At 36.3% G+C, this 21,241-nt stretch overlaps 1 protein-coding gene across 1 annotated transcript in view; it reads left to right on the forward strand.

Moving 5' to 3' along the window:
• The window catches only part of VWA8 (von Willebrand factor A domain containing 8), a 179,536-nt gene that overhangs the window by 51,500 nt on the left and 106,795 nt on the right, over positions 1 to 21,241 (forward strand). Inside the window, exons 13-19 of the mRNA XM_038156079.1 lie at positions 3,441 to 3,601; positions 4,786 to 4,899; positions 11,823 to 11,991; positions 12,281 to 12,358; positions 15,329 to 15,444; positions 16,394 to 16,500; positions 18,496 to 18,602. Coding sequence (XP_038012007.1) covers positions 3,441 to 3,601; positions 4,786 to 4,899; positions 11,823 to 11,991; positions 12,281 to 12,358; positions 15,329 to 15,444; positions 16,394 to 16,500; positions 18,496 to 18,602 — 852 coding nt within the window. The remainder of the gene's footprint in view (positions 1 to 3,440; positions 3,602 to 4,785; positions 4,900 to 11,822; positions 11,992 to 12,280; positions 12,359 to 15,328; positions 15,445 to 16,393; positions 16,501 to 18,495; positions 18,603 to 21,241) is intronic.

The raw sequence follows: 21,241 nt of genomic DNA on the forward strand, positions 1-21,241 counted from the left end.
TTTAGTTAGTATGGCTTCAATGAATATGAGCAGAAGGCTTCATTTTTGGAGTCACATGAGCAGAGCTGACAATGGAACTATTTACTTAGAAAACATCTTTCTTTGGAAGGGATCTGTAATTCCTATAAAAATAAAATCTGGGAAAGGATTTGAGGTATTTCTTACTGAAGGGAGTATTTCCTTTCATTTCACCAGGGTTTAATCAAGCTCAGAGGGCAAAGGGGTTTTATAGAAAGGCTTTTGGTGATATCAAAACAGTATCAATAAAGCAAATAAATGACTGAGAGCTGTTTGTTCACTATAAATTCCTGTGTAGCCAAGCCTAGGTAAGATCCACATATGTATCTACACATATGTATGTTTCCTGACGTACAATGTGTTACATAAACTCAAAAGATTTTACAAAAAGCAGTGTATAAAAATACATGAATGTAGCTGAGCCGTAAATAGAATTTCAGAATGCATTTGTTTTTCTAAAAATGCATAACCTATCAGGGGCTTTGCTTAGCAAAGTAATAGGATAATTTAATGATGGAACAAATGTTAAATTTATACACTAATTCAGCAGTGAAGACTATGAAAGTTTGATAATGCTGTAAATTTAGCATATTTGTCTACTTTCATTCAAAAAGGTGTCATCTGGGTTTTTTTTTCAGAGAGACATCATACTGTCCTGAATCAATTTCTAAAATTAAGGAAGCTTTTCTTTGTTCTATAGTTGTTATTTACTTTCTGGTCATTTTTGCAGGCACAAAGATGAGTAGAGGGACATTGACCTTTGGTCTGAAGCAATAGCACTGTTTCTGCTCAGGTTGACTGAAGAAGTTAATTCTTGGATTTTTATTTTTAATATATGTGTATATATATATATATATATATATATTCTTTACCTTTAATATTTTCTTCATTCTTCTTTGCAACTGAAGTTGATTGAAGGACCTGAATAGTGTGAAAAGGTGAATTTCTCTGTATTGATTTCACAGAAAAAACAACTCTAAAAGTTTTTGTGTTGTGAAGTGAGAATCAAACTTACCTAAAGCAAACCTTTTAGAACATAGATCATCTCTTACACTAACAGTTGGCTGAGAGAGCAGTTCCTGTCTCATTTGTGATATCTGACATAATTCTATGGATTTCTCATTATATGTAGTTCTATGTAGGTAGATTGCTGAGAAAGGAAGCTCATCCTGATTCAGAAGGGTTTGTTTTTAAGTTGTCTCTCAATGCAGTTAAGCCACAGTAAATGGGAAGCAGTAGCCAGCTAGTTCTTTGTGGACTGTAACTAGGGAACTTTTAGTCCAAATGCTTAAAATAAAATATTTTCTCCCCCCAGAATTTCAGAGGGGAAAAAAAGTAACAGTCGAAGTCATGTTATAACAGTTTGCCAGCAACTTGTTCCTTTTCTTCCCTAGCAAAAACAGTTTTGTAAGCACATCACTAGTGTTTGTGTACTGTGATGTTTTTGTTTCTAGGACTTTTTTTTTTTTTTTGCCTGACCTCATAATTTTTCTTTACCAAATTCTTCCAGTTTTTTATTTGAGAAATACTAACCAATGATGAGTCCAAATATACATAAAAAGCAGGAAACATAGATTCTTCACCTCCTGATTGCCAAGAACATGATTAGTACTGCAAGCCATGAAAAATGGCCAGGTTGGAGGGAGCTGCTAGAGGGAGTGTAAAAGAAGTTATCCTACTTGGTCTTTTTCCTAAACATACTTTTTTTCCTGTATACAAACTGCTCTAGAAAATAAACAATGAAATGTAAAACACGTAAGTTATAATGACTGCTACAAATTAAAATAAGCTTTTTTTGTTTCACAAGGCAATATATTGTTGCCATTGCTTTGTCCAAAATAAGAGGAATAATTAATTCTTATACTTTGGTTACCTCCTCTCCAATGGGAGGCTTTTTTAGCATTAGAGTATTATAAGATTAGTTTTAATATAATATATTTAGTGATTTAAATGCAACTTATTAAAAATTGAGTTAGAGTAAATAAATAAAAACAATAAATGACTGGGCAGGTACTTAGCCATAAAATAAGTTCCTTACAAAAACTGTGCAGGTGTTAGCAATGGTATTCCTTTTTAATCATCCCTAAAATGAATCTCATTCAACCATTTAAATCACAATATTATATTCGTGTTATATTTCAGAAAATATTTTTCACAAAATACTCTTCTGAGTTTATCTGCAGAAAATTAATGCATGGTTCTCATTGTTGGAATTAGAGATGGACATGCTGTACAGCATACCAGGCTCCCAGTCAATTCATGCTGTATGTTGTTTCATTTCTCTAGAGGTGAATTATCCAAAAGTGTGTTAGTTAAATATTCATTACAGCGTTTACTAGCTGCTGAATGCACAGTTCTTAAGCAAGTCCTAAGCCCACATTTTTCTGTCTTTCATAAAAATGTTTCATGTCTAATTCATTAATAATATAGAAAAGAGTGAACACAGCAGTAAAACAATAGAAATACAACAATAAAAATACAGTATGGTTTTGTGGATTTGAATGTGAGATTCTTAATTAGATAAATATGGAAGCACTGAAGGAACCAGACTTTGAACTGTTATTTTAGGGCTTTTAAGGAAATGTAGAAAGAGGAAATTATTCAGGCGGTATGATGTAATGTATTCTATTTTTGTTCTTTAAAGTTCAAAGGGTTTAGGGTTGTGAAGAAGACATATGCAAAAGCTACAATTACAATAGAAAATATGTTTTTACCTGATTCTGGGTTGTGCTCACAGCACAGCCTGAGCAAGGAATTTAGTCTTCCAGGTCACAAAATTACTATTATGTCTTTCTTTCTCTCATGCTTACCAGTTGTAGTGGAACATCTAAAATATGTGTTCTGGAGGATATGCTAGATTTTGTCTTTGGTTTTATTCTTTGAGTATTATTTTGTGCTAAGCTACGTACTTTTGATAAATTCTATGTTACGGGCTTCTTTCTTACCCCATTCATTATTCTCTGATGCTTCCAGCAGTATTTTCCTCCTGAGAGGTGGAATGTCATGCTGGTTTGTGTTCAAGATTAATGATAAAATCTTTGCTCCTTCAGGTGGCTTCCATATGAAAGAAATTATTCTTGTTTGCTCCAGGTGTAAATTGCTGCCCCCTTCTGTGCACAGGGCTGTGTACAAGTTGTCATATGCTTGTGTTTTGTTAAAGGGGCAGGGGGGAGAAAAGCTTTTGTTCTTGTTTCAAAGAGGAGATATTGGCAACCCTAGAATTTCCAAAGATTATTTAGCATTTTGTGAGTAGCTTTGTGTGCGTACTGCTAATACTCTTTGGAAAAGTAGTTGAAGATTTCCTGCTGATCTTCCTTTATTATTGGGAAGAACAGAATGCAAGTTTTTAAGGAAAAAGCATATACTTGTAAATTAAGAGAATAGATCATAATTGTATTCCTCTGTTGGACTGATACTTCCAGGATATGACAGCTAGAGATTTGCTACAGCAAAGGTACACTCTTCCAAATGGAGACACTGCTTGGAGACCGTCACCGCTTGTCACTGCAGCTCTGGAAGGAAAGCTTGTTCTTCTGGACGGCATTCATCGAATTAACCCTGGCACTCTAGCTGTGCTCCAAAGGTCAGGATGGGAGCTTGGATAGGTTGGGTGTACATGATGTGTGTATTGAGTGCATGCATACGGAGACCTTAAGTTGCTGCTGGTGAATATGGCTTTGGAACTTCAGGAATACTGTAAAGATCAAGTTTTATATGTGTTTATATGAGTTTATGCAGTTTCATAGCATATGTAGTGCTTATTTTTTTACTTAAGAGCAGAAGCAATTCTTTATTTTTTTGTAAACCTAAAATAATACAGGAAATTTCAGCCTGTTGTAAATATAGAGTGTAAGTCTGAATTTTGGAATGAGCTAGATTTTATTCTAGAATTATGAAATCTAAAAATTAGTAATATTTGTGCAAAAGTTTTAAAATGCAAGATGTCAAAACTTTTGAAACACTTTGAGTGCATTCTGCTTCTAAACAAGTATGTTATAACATATGTTACACCGCATACTTTATACTGATTGCAAAGATCTCTTTCTAAACATTATTTCATAATTCATTAAAAAGTAAATTCAACTTGGCAGAACACAGTAATAACAAATACTATGTTAATAGTTATTTATACTGTTCTGTCAAATTTTTATGCCATTTCATATGCATGCATCATATACTGCCTTTTGCAAATCGGGACATAGTTAGCTTTAAAAGCAGGTTGTCGCAAAAGCATTTTCTTCTTTCTCTTATTATATACATATATGCAGAAGGACAGAACAGAGATTTGTATTTGCCTGTGTTTTTGCCTTTTCATCTGTTTCATGTTCCTTTCTGATTTTTACTTCTGACATGTGCATGCATTATAGCAAATCAACTTCTGCATATCACAAAATAAAGCCTGGGTCTGTATGTATATTAATCATTAAAGCCAGCTGAAAGATAGCATTTCAAGAAATAAAAGTATATTACTTGGTACAAGAATAACAGAAGAGCAGTTTAATGCCATTTATGCACACTCCACTGGTAAGACAGATTATTTTATTTTTCATGTTCTTACCGTATGAATTTAAATTAAGTTGATTGACTATGCACTAAAACTTAAGTATGTTATTTTACCTCCATGCCTGGATGCATCTTGAGTTGGTATCTTTTTTTCATTTTACTGAGGTGTATTTTAACTGAGATAGCTTTTAAAAACACCTTTAGTTGTTACATGTATTATAAAAATTAATCAAAGTCAAGATAGATCTTATTCTTTATTTTCAGACTAATACATGACAGAGAACTGACTCTGTATGATGGCACCAGATTGTTAAGGGAAGATAGATATCAAAACTTAAAAGAAGAATTGCAGCTCTCTGATGACAAACTACAGGAGAGGTAAAGTATCAGCTACAACTATAGAATGCAAACAACTTTTTAATTTTATAACTTTTTGTCTAATAAAAATGCAAAATATTTTTCTGTTAAACTGATTCCTTCTAATTGCTAAGAGAAACATCTTTTAAACATAAGATTTGTCCTTAGCTCTATTTCTTTTTGTGGTATGGTAAAATGATATCCTGTTTAGAGTGCTTGAACTAAAAGGAAAACGTTCAATAACCTTTAAGAGAAGGAATTAGAAATTGAAGAAAAATTCTAAGTAGGTACAAAAATAGATATAAATCTTTATAGTACTTAATTTTGGAGCATTTTATTAAAAGTCTTGGGAAAAAAAGCTAAATTGAAGTTAAATACAACTTGTACTTTCTTTTGCCTCATGAGCTAGAAAGCTGGTATTTAATTTACAATTAATATGGGGCAGGAAATCCTAAGGATGGGTTGGGACCCATTAAGCTTATTCTTTTTGTTCCTTTACTTCCACTTGTCTGCTAGAAACGTTCCACAGATAGAAATGTTACACTGCAGGGTATGCGTGTGTCCAAACTTTGAAGAGGCCTGATGGGTTTATAGCAGGGGTGCATTCATGATATGCCACACATTTTCTCTCAGTTGTTTTGCTGATGCTGATTTTCTTTTACTTCTTAGTTGTTTCCATATTTCTGGTTCCCTTTTTGATCAAAATACAGTGGGTTTAAAAAAAATAAGGCAAGAACTACTTCTACAAAACCAACAAGACTTCATTCTAAGCCCACTTGTTGCAAATTCTATCCAGTCTGCAGAAGCCATACACCTAGCTAGATGGTCATTTCTTGCATTTGTTTTATTTGTATGGAGAACTGTATATCAGGGAAATGTTCTGTTTATCAGGATTTTAAGCACAGACTTTGAAAAGAGCAGCAAAAAAGCTCCAAGGGCCCATCTGGGATGATATCCCTACTTTGCATCAGACTTTTTACTTTACAGTGTATCTGTTGTACCAGTCTCCTCCCTGCTCTGTGTTCATAGTCTTGTCCAATGTGCTTTCAGGCAGAATGGCAGTGGCTGTGCTGTTTTGCCTAGTATCCTTTAGTTCATTGCCAGTATACTCCAAAAACCTGGATGGTTCGTCACACATTCGTGTTCAGAGCTGCCACTCCTAGTGGATTGAATCTCTCTCACAAGAAGGGAAATTTACATCTAGATCCTGCACATCCTTTTTTGTTCTAACAATGGCTGTTTTGGCAGGGGGCTCCCTTTCATCTTCATCATCTGTTAGACCATGAGCACTGTCCAAGCTGTCTTCTTTAATGATTGTTCTGCAGACCCTTCTTTCTTGTGTTGCCTGTGTATCTACTTTCTTTCTTTTCAGCCTCATTGAGTAACCTTTTGGTTCAGTGGCAATTGTGCATTGTTTTGGCTACTTTGAAGGCTCCAAAAGTTGGGGTTTTTTTTGCTTTCCTTGGAAGGCTATCTCTCTTTCCTTCACATTTCTGATTACTACTGGGTCTTAGAAACAAACAGATACCCCATTGCGTAGTCATTCTTATGTCTGGAAGCTCAGTGTGACCTTTTAGCGCCATTTTGGATGCAGATTAAAATTCTTGCTCCTGAATTATCTGAAGTCTGTTTTGCTGAGAATCCTCCTGGTTGAAGTTTTCTATCTGCCTTTGTTTTCTGTAATGACTTACTTTAAAAAGCTAAGTTAAAATAATGCAAACATGTATCTGCTTCTTTGGTTTTGGTTTTGGGCTTCTTTGGCATCACTGGAGAGGGTACTGTTCTCATCAGCCCTCGAGGAAATGAAGGTGTTCCAGGACCTCATCCTGGTTTTGGTGACTTCCATATTCTGAAAACATCACTGCCTTTTAACTGACTCCATGATGCAATGTCAGTAATTGCTGTTTGATTCCAGGACTGTGTTTGTCCTTGCTACTCACCCTTTTCAGCAGTAGTTATCAGTTACTGCAAACTTCAGTACCTTTCCAGTGTTGCAGAATCAGCAGAATTAATCCATCAAATCATATCTGAGGTAGTGACAGCTGATTTAATCACAGATTTCAATCCCAACAGTGCTTACCATCCCTCCTTTGCCTGCAATATATTGTCTTTGGAGAAGCTACATAGAGTATGTTGTAATATGAATTTATTAGCAAATTGGTTGGACAAATTCTTACCCAAATCACAACTGGGAGATGCTTTCCATATTGATGAGAGACATCTCTCTTGCTGCATGCCAGTGACTGTGACTAGTGCCCTTAGCTGGATTTCTGAAGATAAAAGACGCCTTTACTTAACCCTGATTTGCTGGATTTGACTAAAGTAATTTCAGTGTGACTGCTTTTTGCCAGGCCTGTGGAACATGTGATGTCATTCTCAGTTTTGTTGGATTTCAGATTACTGAATCTATAATGTTTGAGTGACACATTGTTTACCTAATTTTCCAGTAAGGGAATATTAATATGTTCCTGCAGTTTTAGTGCCTTTGATCTTTAGTGCTTCAATAGTCAAATACTCATATGTATAGTAGAAGAGAAAGAAGTGGATCAAGAGGTTTGCTTATGTTTTTTTACTTAAGGGATGGTGTTTCAGATCATGCTGTGATCTTGAGAAATCACATGCCTCTGTGTACAAATACAAGCAGTATTACAGTACAGAATGTGAATGTGCTTAAACTACGGTGACACTATTAGAGGTGCTGGACAAAGAGGAAAGCATGGTTTGGTTTTCTGGTTGTTTTCAGTTTAGAAAGATTGTTTTCAGTTTCTGATTGTTTTCAGTTTGATTGTTTTCAGTTTCTGATTGTTTTCAGATTAGAGCACTATTATTCATAAGTTATATATTTGACAACATTTAAAAGTTTTATTACTTTTTTAAGAGCTAATAAAGTATATTTTGATTTTAAATGAGGTTAATTAGTGTCATTGAGTAATATGTTCACTAATATTTCATTAAATTTCTACATCTGTAGAAAAAATTCCATTTTTATAAGAGGGGCTTCAGGCTGGTGGGTACAATAGCTCTTTCAGGAGTGACAAGTTCAAGCAGTGTATTGCCTTTGGGACATTTTGGGATACTCCTTTCCCTACTGAAAGCCTCTAAGCTGCAAAGTAACTAGTGGTGGCCACAGAGTCCTTTTTCCTATATTCTTTATTATGCCAGTTTGGCTGTGAAGTTAAGTTAGCAAATGGTTGCAGAGCTCATTTGCTCCTCTGAGGAAACTAAGAATTCGTGTTCATGAGTTTAAGGAGAAGAAAAAAAGCTGCCCTTGAGAAAGTGACAGATGGTCCTTAAAGATATTTTACATAGAAGGAAATAATAGTTGCTGATAACTTACTCATTTAATGATTGCATGATTCATTTCCCTGAATGAGTTCAGAGAGTACAAGAAAGTGTGTGCAAGGAGTGTGCATATCCAAGACTTCTGCACAGAATTTCTTCTGTAATCATCCATTATTTCACCCAGACAGATACTGTAAAGGTAGCACACGGCCTTTACAAATCCCGCAGTGAAGCGTTTGTTTGTTTCAGGATGCAGTATAGAACCTGTTTGTGTGGATATACCCCCTCAGCACACACAGGTGCTAAGTTCTTGGTGTGGTGAGCAGAAAGGCAGCTATTATAGGAAAATTTAGGAATAGCTACATAATAGGATAGTTCAAAAACTAAAAGAAGTGTCTCATAATGCATGGGTGGTTTTAATGCCTTGCAGACAGTGGATTATTTTCTATGTGGTTAGATTGAAAGGGAATGCACAGTAGATGAGACAAATGTGTGTGATTGTGGGAGTAAATTTAACAAGTAATAGAATTTTTAATTGCTTACTTTTTTAGCTTTTACTGTCAAGGGGTTTGGCTTTTTTCCAGTTTACTGAATTTTAAGATAAAGGTATCTGTTAATGTTAGACTGTGGTGAAATTTAAAAGAAACAACAAGAAAATAACAATAGGTCATTTTGGCTCTAGGGTTAGAATAATTCCCAACTAACAAAATTTGATAGAAAATGAGATTTATTAAATCATGTTACAGGAAGAGATAATAAAAAATAGTTTGGTCTCACAAAAAAATGGCATTAGAAATGCCGTTCTGCATTTTATTTTACTCTAAATTTTTTTGTTTATGAGAAGCTTCAATTGCTCAGAACCACGGTCAATAACAAGAAAATCTTTCCCTAAAATCACCCTGATCAATGTGCGTGATTTTCTTTATAAGAGCAATGGTGGTAATCCTTGGCTGAAAAATTAAACAGTGATGTCGAAAGAGGGACACTAATTTTATTAGGAGAGTACCTTGCTGCCTGTATTGTCAGTAAATGTTTAATACAGAGAAGGATAGACTCTTCGCATGAATCAGTTAACATCAAATCTTCCCACCATGTTTGAGTCTCATTAATTTAAAAGATGCTAAGTTTTTAACAAGTTATACTTACTTTGTCTTCATCTGTAAAACCCACAAGACTTCTTGTCATGTCAAAGATTTCTTTTCTATGAACTACAGCTCCATGTAGGAGCTCTCCGTATTGTGTTCTTTTTGAGACTTGATCTGTAATGTGATGGAACAACTTTGAAGCTCTTCGGTTGTGCTGATGGAAGATGGGAACTGAGAGAGCACCGCAGAGCTGAGTCATTCATGGTGTTTGTTTAATAATACACTTAGCCTGATATTTTCAGCATTGCAAACATCCCTTCAAACAATAGGCTTTCGAAATAGCCAAATAGTTTTTCTCATGTTTACAACCTGGAAACCTACAGCAGTGATGTTGTCCAAGTCTAGAGAGTACGTCAGTGAATTGAACTGATATCACTAAATTAGCTTGCCCTGACTTTGCATCTCCTCTCCTCCCACTTCTTTCCGTGCCCTCCCTGGCTGTCCCCACCAAGCCCTTTGAGGGCAGTGGCTAGGAGGTGATACAAAAGAAATACGATTCCTTCACTTTAAAAGTTGGCTCCTTCTTGTGTTCTTTTATGGTGTTGCAGAAGGGCCAGAATTTGATGGATGTCTGGAGAAGGGTTGCTTTTTTTCTTAGTAATGTTAAGGAAGGTAAGTCTGAAAGTTTATGTATTTATCCTATCTAGGAAATGTTTTCTTCTATAATAAAGTTACCTAAGGTTCCCTGACCTTCTTTTATGCTTAGTGACAGTGACATTCCCATTGGTTCCTATTTCATGTGATGTTTTTGGACATCTATTTCTATTTTTATCAATCAGGGAGTAGCTTCTAGGCTTATGACATTCAGCTGAGAATAACTCATACCACCGCCTTTGTTTGCTTTGATACAAGAGACTGCTGTAATTGCCCTGTTGTATCACAGGTTTATTGTTGTGATGTACAGATGAGCCAACTGTGCAGTAGGTTTGTCAATTTATGTCTTCAGTAACTTATATGGAAAATGACATGGTAACAGCAATATAAACTGCCTAAACAAATTTTACTTGCCTTTCCCAAATGAACATCCTCTATTTTAATAAGAGAACTGTAAAATTATTTGATGAAAACAGGCCCATCTTGCACAAAATTTGACTGGCTTTTGTATCTGATGTGTTACTCCATTCTTCGGAGATCATCTCCGTTGGTCAAAGCATGGTGCTAATAACACGAAGGTCACAGGTCTGAATTCTGCATGGGTCATTCACTTAAGAGCTGGACTTGCTGATCCTTCTGGGTTGCTTTCAACTCAGACTATTCACTGATTCTGTGTGATGCTGTGATCTTGCAGGTGGGCTGATTAGTGAGTACCAATGAATTCCCAGTCAGAGGAGGTGAAAATATTACAGAGACAAGGGATACAAAATATGTGAAGATGGTAAAGATATCAAAATCCAAGGCAGCAGTCTTTTAGTGCCTTAACATACACATCTAAAAGTTGTATATTTAAGGTTGTGTTGCAAGTTCCCATTATCTCCAGTGGAGTCAAGACTGTTAGTTACCAAATCCTCAAGTGAGAACTGGGAAACACGGACTTAGGCTAGGAGGTCAGTTGTGATTGTTTAAAAAACAATCATAATAAAAGTACCTTTTACAGCCGAGAACAGTGTGTTTTTTCACAGGAAGCTGTGGAGGCAGATAGGATGAAGAAGGGAAGTTCAGAACGGTATTAGAAAAAAATTTTGGGCAAAGAGAAATTAAAGCAAATAAAGTTCTACCCTGTGATGCCTTTGAAGATATGGTTGGGGGGTTCTGAAAGAATATGAGAGAGGCAGAGTACTGGTTGTGGCTAGACTTTTGTGTTTTTTTGATTTAAGGAGCCAGGACAGCAATTCTGAAGTTCTTGCAAATCTTAATCTTCTACTGGAAAGACCTGTCTCCTCATGCTGACTCTAAAATGAGCCAGGGGTGAAGTGACTGGTTAGGTCTTTGAAGCATAACTTTCAGGAGTGTTATGAAGTTAGACATATTATCCAAGGACCACAAAGAGCATCTGTAAGGGAATGTTCCTAAACTGTTAATAAATTCAGCTCTTCACAGTATCTAGGCAAATCTCTACAGTGTCATCTTTTCTGTCAGTGTAATTCAGTAAAAGGAGTTACTCATTACTGCAGCTCTGGTAGGTCTTCTTTTGTCCCTAAGTTGCCTGTGAGACAACCTGTTCTAGGTAATGCACTTGTAAAAGTCAATGACATGAGTGAGATGTGACCATTTCAGACGTAACAGAACAGTAGACTGTAGCTTAGTTGGTGGTATTTGTCCATCTTGAGACATGCAGGTCCTGTTGCAAATGAAGAGACTCGGGTAGACTTATGAGCATAAAAAAGCGTGTAAATTTTAAAAATTTCAAGTCACTTATACAGCCCGTGTCTTTTTTTAAAAAATAAAGTTGCATTGCAAATGATCTGGATATACTATGATGTGTTTCAGTCCAATAATTTATCTTCTTCTCATCTATTGTAAAAATTAAATCTGATATTCATTAAGCCAGGTAATGCATTTTTAAACTCTTTTTTGCAGGTCTATATTTCCTATCCATCCTTCTTTCAGAATAGTGGTCTTAGCAGAACCTCCTGTCATTGGAAGTACTACCCAACAATGGCTGGGTCCAGAGTTTTTGACACTGTTTCTTTTTCATCATGTTCGATCTTTAAGCAAGAGCGAAGAAATTGAAGTCATTAAACAAATGGCAAGTACATTCAGTACTTTAGGCACTTACTGGCTTACTGAACAGGATTATTTGCTACATATAAAATATATTGCTATTTCAGTGTAGCATAAAGGAGCTGATTTTTGAAGTTTATCAAAGCAACATACCTGCTTATCTTTTAATGGCAAAATTCTTGTTTTAATTTCAAATGCTGTTATAATAAAAAATACTCTTTGTCATAAAGCAACTGTGGTGACTCTATGGTTATTGCATATGTGGAACTTTGATATCTTGCAGTAAGATTAATACTGTTTTTTCTTTCAACCAGATTCCAAATGTACCCAGTGTTGCTGTGGAAAAGTTGTTGTCAGTAACGCACAAGCTTCGGGAGACAAGTGATGCCACCGTGAGCTCTTTTTCTTCTTCTTTTCTTTTTGAATTTACTATCTCCTGCTGTGACTGTCTTTAAAAAGGCTAGGTGAAACATGCTAAGCTATATTGTTATTTCAAAGGCTGCCTGAGTGGAAAACCAGCCTCAGAAAGCTATTGCTGGCAATTACTGTGCTGCATACTATAAACTTCTTTGATTTATGATGCATGTATTTGGAATCTCCATAAGTTTTAGGAATTTCAACACTTCCCAGAGAATCAAAAACAGAGCACAGTGAGTTTAGGTATGTGGCTCACAGTGAAACATGCTGAGGTGCCTTTTGAATGTGTATGGATATAATCACCTGCTCAGGTATTTTTTTTACTACTTTGCTTTAGTAATTGGAAAATTGATAGTTGAAGTTATTTGGGCTTTTTGGGCAATAGGAGCTATGTAGTCATTATAAAATGACAACCGGCAGCAGCAGAGATTCAGAAAATAGAATGCTCCAGAACTCCTGGCTGCATTGCTGCTTTAGGCTATTCTATTAAAGAAGTAATGTCAGGAAAAATAAGTTCTGCTGACAAAATGACCACAGAATTCTTTAAAAATACAGTTAAATCATGGTGAAAAGAAAAAGAAATTATTGCTATGGCAGCTAAAACACAGCATGCCTTTGATGTAAGTAAAATGTAAAACACTTCTGGTGGAATCCAGCAGTACCAGCTTAACTGGTACTTAACAAATTTAATTTGTTATCCTTCGTTTTCACTATTTAACATGGATAATAATTTTTATAGTTTTACTACTTAAGAAGCTGAGAGAGGCTGTTATGTTCTTTTGAGTTTAAAAAAAGTAAGTAAAAAATTGACTTTTAGGTACACCGTTGGGGCAGTTGTTATAATCATCAGTTGAGTGTCCTGCATCTAATGTATAAATGTATTGGTTTTGACATACTTGGAGACATACCATGCCTGAATAGAGCATCACAAAAATCTTTTCTGAATATATGGATATCTGTAGAATTGTGAAATATCTAAATGAATTATGTGGTGCTGAATGAGAAGTGAGTCGCAGTATGGTTCAAGAGAGGATTCTTGTAGATCAATGGTGACATGAGACATGTTGGGAACAGAACACCTGTGCAGAGAGATGAAATGTGTGCCTAATGTACATTAGGCTATTAATAGAGTTGTCTAAGTAAACAAGTCTCTGCCAGGGATTATACTGAAATATTAACCATTGTTTAAAGTGGTTTTGTTAACAATAGAATACCTGTAGACTGTTCACTCTGTGGGCATTGTCTGCGTCATTGTAATTGTTTGTTTGAATGACAATAGAATCTGGAGGCCACAATCAAGATCCTGTTGAATTAGATGCCTCATAGATATGTATTTTAAAAATGGTCACTAACACAATTTTACATTTGCAGTTGTTCAATATAAAAAAACCCAAACTAATCAGGTAATAGAGAAGGAAATTTTGTTGACAAGACTTTCAACTATCAGTTGGAAATACTCAGAAGATGTGATACAACTTTTCCTCAATGGTCCTATCCTCTATGGATAGTAAGGGTAGAACATATACCCTTGCCCTTACTTCAGGCATGGCTGAGTAGGTCTTGAATTAACTCATAAAATGCCATCATTTACATCACAGAGTACTCAGTGCTTGCTTGTAAACTATGGTTGTTCAGAAGATGCTTCATAATCTTCTGTCAGTGAAAGCAGGAGGAACAGGAGTAGTAATCTTTGCAGTTAGCCCAATCTAAATAATTCTTGCTCATTGCTCAGAGGTATGCTAAAAAGTATTATTCTTTCCTTTCTCATAATTTGAGAGAAGTTTTACATGATTTCATAGAACTGACCTTTTTTTTTTTTTTAATTTTAATGCCTTTTTGTCAAAACTGCTGTTTTTCGGGGAAAGGAATTGGTGTTAAGATATTTCTTATGCTTAAAAATTAATAAACAGGAAAAAAGGCTCTGAAATTCATTAAGTATTGTTTTTCTCTATTTTTCCCCTAGATTTCAAATGTCAAGATTTTTTTTCCAATTGAAACAGCATCATATGTTAAGACAATTTTAATGCAGTTAGAAATTTTATATAAACTTGTGTAAACCCGAACAAAACATATTGAAATTACCTAATTAAAATATTTCACTTGACCCAGGCAAAACATGGCGTGACTTATCAGATCACACTCATTGTTGTGTGTTTCCTGCTAAAATAAGGAACCTATTTGTATTAAGATACCTTCATCCGGTAGATAAAATTATAGAATGATTTCTTTCTCAGTCTTTGGATCCTTCTTTAAATACATGGTTGCTTGTTTTGTGTTTCTTTCTGTTTGGTTTTTTAAATTTTGCCATGTTTGTTTGAGGTCTGCCTTCCCAAGCATTGAATAATTTCTGTAAATCTTTGCTGGTTCATGTCCAGTTTTTAGCATTTGTTTTAACATGTGGACAACAGCGAAGGACACAGTGTTCCAGTAATGGCCCTCCCAGAAGGCGTGTGCAGAGGTGATACAATCTCCGTACTGCTGCCCAGTGTTGTCTTGTTTATATGTCCAAGAATCCTGCCAGACCTTTTTGCCAGAGCCTTACATGTGAAGCTCATATTTAGTTTGTGAAAAGCAGATGACTTTTTAGCACATTGATCCTTTCACAGTAGCTAACCTGCTTTTTATTGCTGATACTAATGTTAGGGTTTATATTGCACATAAAATTCAGTTCACAGCACATTTTTCTTCCTGTTGCTTATCAAATGATATTTTAAGACTAATCTTTTGGTGATATAATTATTTCCATGACAGTGACTTATTACAAAAAATACAGAATTACAGGCTTGCCTAATAAAGTGCACAAGCTGCTGTAGAAGGCACAAAGCGTCTATGATTCAGGAGAAAAGTTGAAATTATTCCTTTTGGATTGTGTTTTTCTCCTGACTTGTTTGCTCTAAATTCCTCACATGGATTAAATAATTAACCTACCCTGTGTTTTTTGACAGGCACAGTCACTGGCCTCGTTTTTGTCTACTCGACAACTGTTGCGAATTTGCCGTCGGCTGTCACAACATCCAGATGAAAGCCTTTATGATGCTGTCAATAAAGCCTGCCTTTCCAGGTAGAGCTCCTAATTTTGGTGGAAGTTCCAAGAGCTTCTTGGTCAGTTGCTAACATGCAAGATAGCTTTTCATGTGTTTTAGTGAATAATGCAATTGCTGTCTTGCTCCTTGAAGTTGGTAATTTCTTTAAGAATATTTCTGTGGAATTTTCAAACCTGGAAGGTAAGTAGAAAGGAGTCGGTATGCTTTTCCCATCTTTGTGAAGATACATCATTCCATTATATAAATTAGGTCGTCATTATCAGCATAGCTTCACTGTCTAAAAACACTCAAAGCAGAGCCATATTAAGGTCTAGTTTGACTTAGTTTTCATGGACACTTGGTTTCAGTTCTAAAAGCTGTATCTAGAAGAATTACAAGGGTTTTGTTTGCTTTGGGGTTTTGTTTGTGGGTTTCGGTCTGTTTTTGTGGTTTGGGGATTTTTTGGGGTTTTTTCCTCTTTTCAAAAGAAAACAAGTTGTTTTTATCAGAAGGTTTGGAAAACTGGAAGGGTCTAGTTCTAGACACCTCAGAGCTTATTCTTTCTCTCTGGAACCTGAGATCCAAGTCAGTTGAGTAATGAGAAAAGGTATTTCCAAAAAACAATTGTTTCTGTTGTGGCTCTTACTTGCACTGGAATGAGAACATTACATGCCTCCAGTTCTAAACCACCCTCCATTACAACCCTATAACATAGGGTTGCATAACACTGAAGCCTTTAAAAAAGAGTGCACCACCACAAGTATAGTTCATTGCCTATGAAAGAAGCTCAGTTCCTCTCCTTGGGGATAGGTGAAATGTGGATGGCTTTTTTGTGAAAGGAATAGGCATTCAGGGTTTGGAAGTGTGAGTGAATCTTTGTTTTAGATTACAGATTACATTAGATTTAGATTTTTAGATGAAAATATTGAAAACTTTTAAAAGAAAAACCCTTAAAATCCAGCCTCCCTATTATTCTCCTTCTTTTAGATTTTTGCCAAACCTCGCCAGATCAGCTTTACACAAAAATCTGCAGGATTCTGGTATTGAAACAAGTCTAGATGACACAGAGAAACTAGAAGGAAAGGATTACACATGTAAGCTTCTGCTATTTTTTTTTTCCTGCTCTGCATGAATGTTACTCAAATTGCTGGATGTATGAAGGTGTACTGGTTATCCTCAAAATTAAATATGATTTGCTTCAGTTGTATCTCTGACTGTTCTATCAGAATGTGTTGCTGCTCTCGGTATGTTCTATTGTCTGCTGAGTTCCCTGCTCATGGAATTTTGTTTTCCATCATGTTTAAGTGTTTCTCAGTCTTTAAGATCCATGGTCTCAGGCTTTTAGTGCTGCTTTTTCATTATTTGTCACTGATAGTTAGTCCTCTGTAGAGTTACAGCCTTAGTTTGATCTTAACATTTCTCTCTTCTATTTTTTTACCATTGCTTCTTTCTCTCCCCTGTTAAAATCACCTTTTTTTTTTTTTTTTTGAGATTCTTGTAGAAGTTTTGTGGTTTTGTGCTATCATTTGCTTTCATTCTTGCACACACTTCTTTGTTATTCTGTTTATTCTCTTTAAATTGCTGTAGTAGTTGCATGTCACCTTTATCGAGCAGGTCTTGGTTTCTTTGGCTTATCGAATTTGTAATCATTTGTAGTCACCTTCAGGGCTATGCATATATTTCTGCTTCTGCCATTTTTCTCACTTCTGCTTTCTCATTGCTGTATGACCCCCTTCATGCTAGCTGTATATCTTTTCATATGCTCTGCCAGGCAGCATACTGTGAGCAATTTGCCGTTTTCCATTCACTACATTTTCCTGTTCTCTGCCTCACCAGTGTTATCTCTGCTCTTGTTCTTCTGTACGTTTGTTCCCAGTTTTGTCATGTATTAGATTGCTGTATTTTTACTGTTAGATCTGTGCAGTGGTAAATAGATCGTTGGTTTTCATTCATGTGGATTCTATTTTTATGACTTTATTAATGTCTGTGTATATAGAAGTACATATGTAGATAGCGATATATTAATGGATATATAGTTTCTATTATATGCAGTACAATATGTGTATATAACTATACACAAATATCTATGCCGCCATATGTATATATATACAATCATCCATGTATTATTATATCACTTATTCACATTTTTATATATATATAAAACTATGTATACAAAATAATTTGATCTCTTGTCAGTTGTGTGATGCTACCTGCTTACTTTTTTTTAATCTGAATACATGCCTTGAATTTTCTGTGTTTCTCTGTTTCATGCCATAAAGGCAAACAGCTAAAACATCTGTCTAGAAATAAGGATATTTTCACTTTTATACCATGCCAGATAAAGAAATTATTAGCAAAAAAAAATTTATTGCATTTTTTATTAATTACACTTAGTTGTTAATTTCCTAAATACTGAATTTATTTACTGGAATTTGCTAAGTACTTTCCTAAGTACATGAATTTACTGAATTTATGTTATTTTCCTAAGTACTGAATTTAAGAAAAATGTTTAATGTAATTTTTCTCTCAGAGCTGTAGTTGAGGGATATTTCAACTATGCAGTGCTGAAGGGGAGAATCAGCAGTGGCTCTGTACTGTTGTGGTGGGCGTGCTCCCCCTCTCAGCTGAGCAGCCACACAGCCCCTTGTTACCTCACCTCTGTGCCTCGCTCCACAGTGGGACAGGGGGAGACAGCAGAAGAATGGGAGTGTGAAACCTTGTGGATTGAGGAAATATAATATTGGTGATGTTCCAGTAATACAATGAGAGTGTCAAATTAGACCAAGTCAGTGGTCACAACTTCTGGTGTTTCTTATGGTCCTTTTCCTGTAAGATCAACTTTTCATCATCATTTATTGTAATACACTTATTTCCCATTTTAAAGAGAATTCAAATTCATGATAATGCTGCCTTTTGTAAATTGATACTCTCCCAAGTGTTGTCTTTCTTTAGATAGAAATAATTTGGTGCAAACCAGAGCCTTGTTAAAATCTGTAAATCGTTACTTACGAATGTTAGGTATTGATTGCATTGTCTGCTTAGAAGATGTTGTAAGAAAAACATTTGCTTGTTTCCTGAAAAATGACTAGGTGAAATAAACAACGGGATTCTGAAGATAGGGTCTGTGACCATGCCAATTTATAACTCAGCTGAGAAAATGAAAGTGCCAGATGTTTTGTTTTATGAAAATGCACAAGTAAGTACAAATCTCTGACTTCTGAGTTAGAAAAGTTTGTTAAATGTGTACTAATGGGTATGCTCATATGTGTAATAAATAATGTACTAACTGAATATTAAGGATATATTTCTAAAGTAGTTTCTTTAGTTTTAAATTTTTCTCATAGCGTTTGGTGGTCATTTTAGACATATCTTCATCCCTGTGTGAAGAGATTATAGCAATTCTGTTGAACATTTTGTTTATGTTTACTGCTGCTGGACTTATCCACCCTTAGGGCTGAATTGTAGATTGCATCCTGAGACTGTTTTATCGGCCTGTTGCATAAAGTTGTACCTCCCTGGGATGGGTTGACCTTGGCTGAACTCCGGGTGCCCACCAAGCCACTGTCATTCCCCTTTCCCAGCTGGAGAGGGGAGAGAAAATAGGCTGGAAAAGAACTCATAGGTTGAGATAAGGCAAATGCAAAACTTCATGTGTGCATGATCAAAAAGAAAAAACAACAATTTAAATCTCTACTTCCCACCAGCAAGTGATGTTCAGCCACTTTTCCAGGAGGCTGTGAGCTTCAGCCCATGTGGTGGTTGCTTGGGAAGGTAAACACTGTAAATCACAAATGCCCCCACTCCTACTCCTCTTCTTAACTTTTGTATCTGAGCTGATGTCATGTGGTATGGAATACACCTGTGGTTACTTTGGGCCACTTGGCCTAGGTGTGTCCTGTCCCAGGATCTTGCCCACCCTAGACTACCCTAGAGTACTGATGGAGGGGAAATGCTGAGGAGTCAGTGCTGATGCTGTGCCAGCCCTGCTCAGCAGGAGCTAAAGCACTGTTGAGGCTGCCCCAGCTCAGAGCAGAGCAGGAGAATCCCCTCTCTTGCCCAGCTGGTGATGCTGTGTCTGATGACCCCTGGACAGGGTTGGCCCTCCTGGCTGCCAGGGCACTGCTGGTTTATGTTCAACTTGCCATGGACCAGGACGCCCAGGTCCCTTTCCATGCACTGCTCTCCAGCCTCTCGTTCCCCAGTCTGTCTGTACATCCAGGGTTGCCCCATCCCAGGTGCAGAATCCAGCACTTGCCCTTGTTGGACTTCATGTGGGTGATGATTCCTCAGCCCCCTGATTTGTCCAGGTCTCTCTGCAGGGCCCCCCTGTCCTCAAGGAAGTCTACAGCTCTTCCCAGTTTTGTATCATCTGAGAACTTCCTTAGTATGCCTTCCCATTCTTTAGTATCCCTTCCAAGACATTTATGAAGATGATGAAGAGCAGAGGGCTTAAGTTGAAGCCCTGTGGAACCCCACTACTGACTGATGTCACCCCATTCACTACAACCCTTCGTGGCCAACCAGCTCCATCTCAGCCAGACCCAATACACTCCTTTACATTAGAAGTAATATTGCATGTTTGAAAAGCAAGGAGAATAGTACTTAGAAAATCAGTTATTAGAGTTATTAATGATTTCTTTTAAATAGTTTAGCTTATTAATTAGACATTGGTGTCAATTAGTTCATAGTAGTAGTAGTAAAGAGTGGTTAATGAATATAAGGAAAAGGAACGGCTTTGTGACTGTGGGCTTTTTGGTTTCCGGTTCTCCAGCACCCCACTTTGCAGAGCAGCTTTCTTCTCTGTCTAGCATAAAAGCCTCAAAACTGTCAGACAAAGATATCATTAGGAGGAGATTTACTCTCTTGGCTACCTTTAGAATATTTTGCTACTGTAAGGCAATACTGATAGCATGATCTTGTGAAATACTTTGCTTTTAGGAGCCTGGTATAGGTTTCCTGGGTTTCCATACTTTCTTTTCCTAGTCTTTTTTTGTACCTCATTTATAATTTTGCCCCAGAAAGACTATGTATGCTACATGGGTGTGACCTGTTGAAGGTGATGACAAGCCATGGAAAGGAAACAGATGATAGACTTCATCTTCCCTACTAACATTTCATGTGAGATTTTGTTCTCAGTTGCCATTTTGATAAAGCACATAATTTGTGTCTGTTGGAAATGAAATCCTGAGTTCTCCTAGGACTTAACACCCGCTTTGCTTTTTTCACCTTCTTGCTTATAGCTTCAGAAAACTGTAGACAAAACTGTGTTCAGATTTTATTCAGGGAACCTCTGTTAAAATTGCTGCAGAGAATGACCTGCTTTGTATCTGTCTTTGAATAGCAGTGCCTGCTAAATGCTCAAGGAAACAGCAACCAAATACCAGTCAGGATAGGTGTTCCAATTTCTGAATGAATTCTACTCTTATTTTATTATTTTATTGCTACTTTGCAGATTGGTGATTCAAGTTCTGTAATGATCATTCAACAAAACCTGCTGGAGAATGAATTTGATTTGAGTTTAGTGCAGTGCTTCATTACCTAAAGCTACAGAAATAAACTGAAAACAGAGAAAAGATATGTCCTCAGCCCTTTGCAGTGCTGCACAGCGTAATGAAACACATAGATTTTTGCCTTTGTATGTTTGGTCTTGAAACAGTTCACATTACAGTGAAATTTAATATTGCCATGAGACATTGCTGTTGGTCCACAACAGGTGTCATAGGGATGGGAATAATTTTTTTAGGTAATATGCCAAATGCAATTTTCAGACAAGGCACTGGGGAACATGGATTGATAAAGGTGACGGATGTGTCTACTTACAACTCCTTTGCCTAA

This window comes from Motacilla alba, chromosome 1, assembly GCF_015832195.1.
Source record: "Motacilla alba alba isolate MOTALB_02 chromosome 1, Motacilla_alba_V1.0_pri, whole genome shotgun sequence".
Taxonomy (NCBI): Eukaryota; Metazoa; Chordata; class Aves; order Passeriformes; family Motacillidae; genus Motacilla; species Motacilla alba.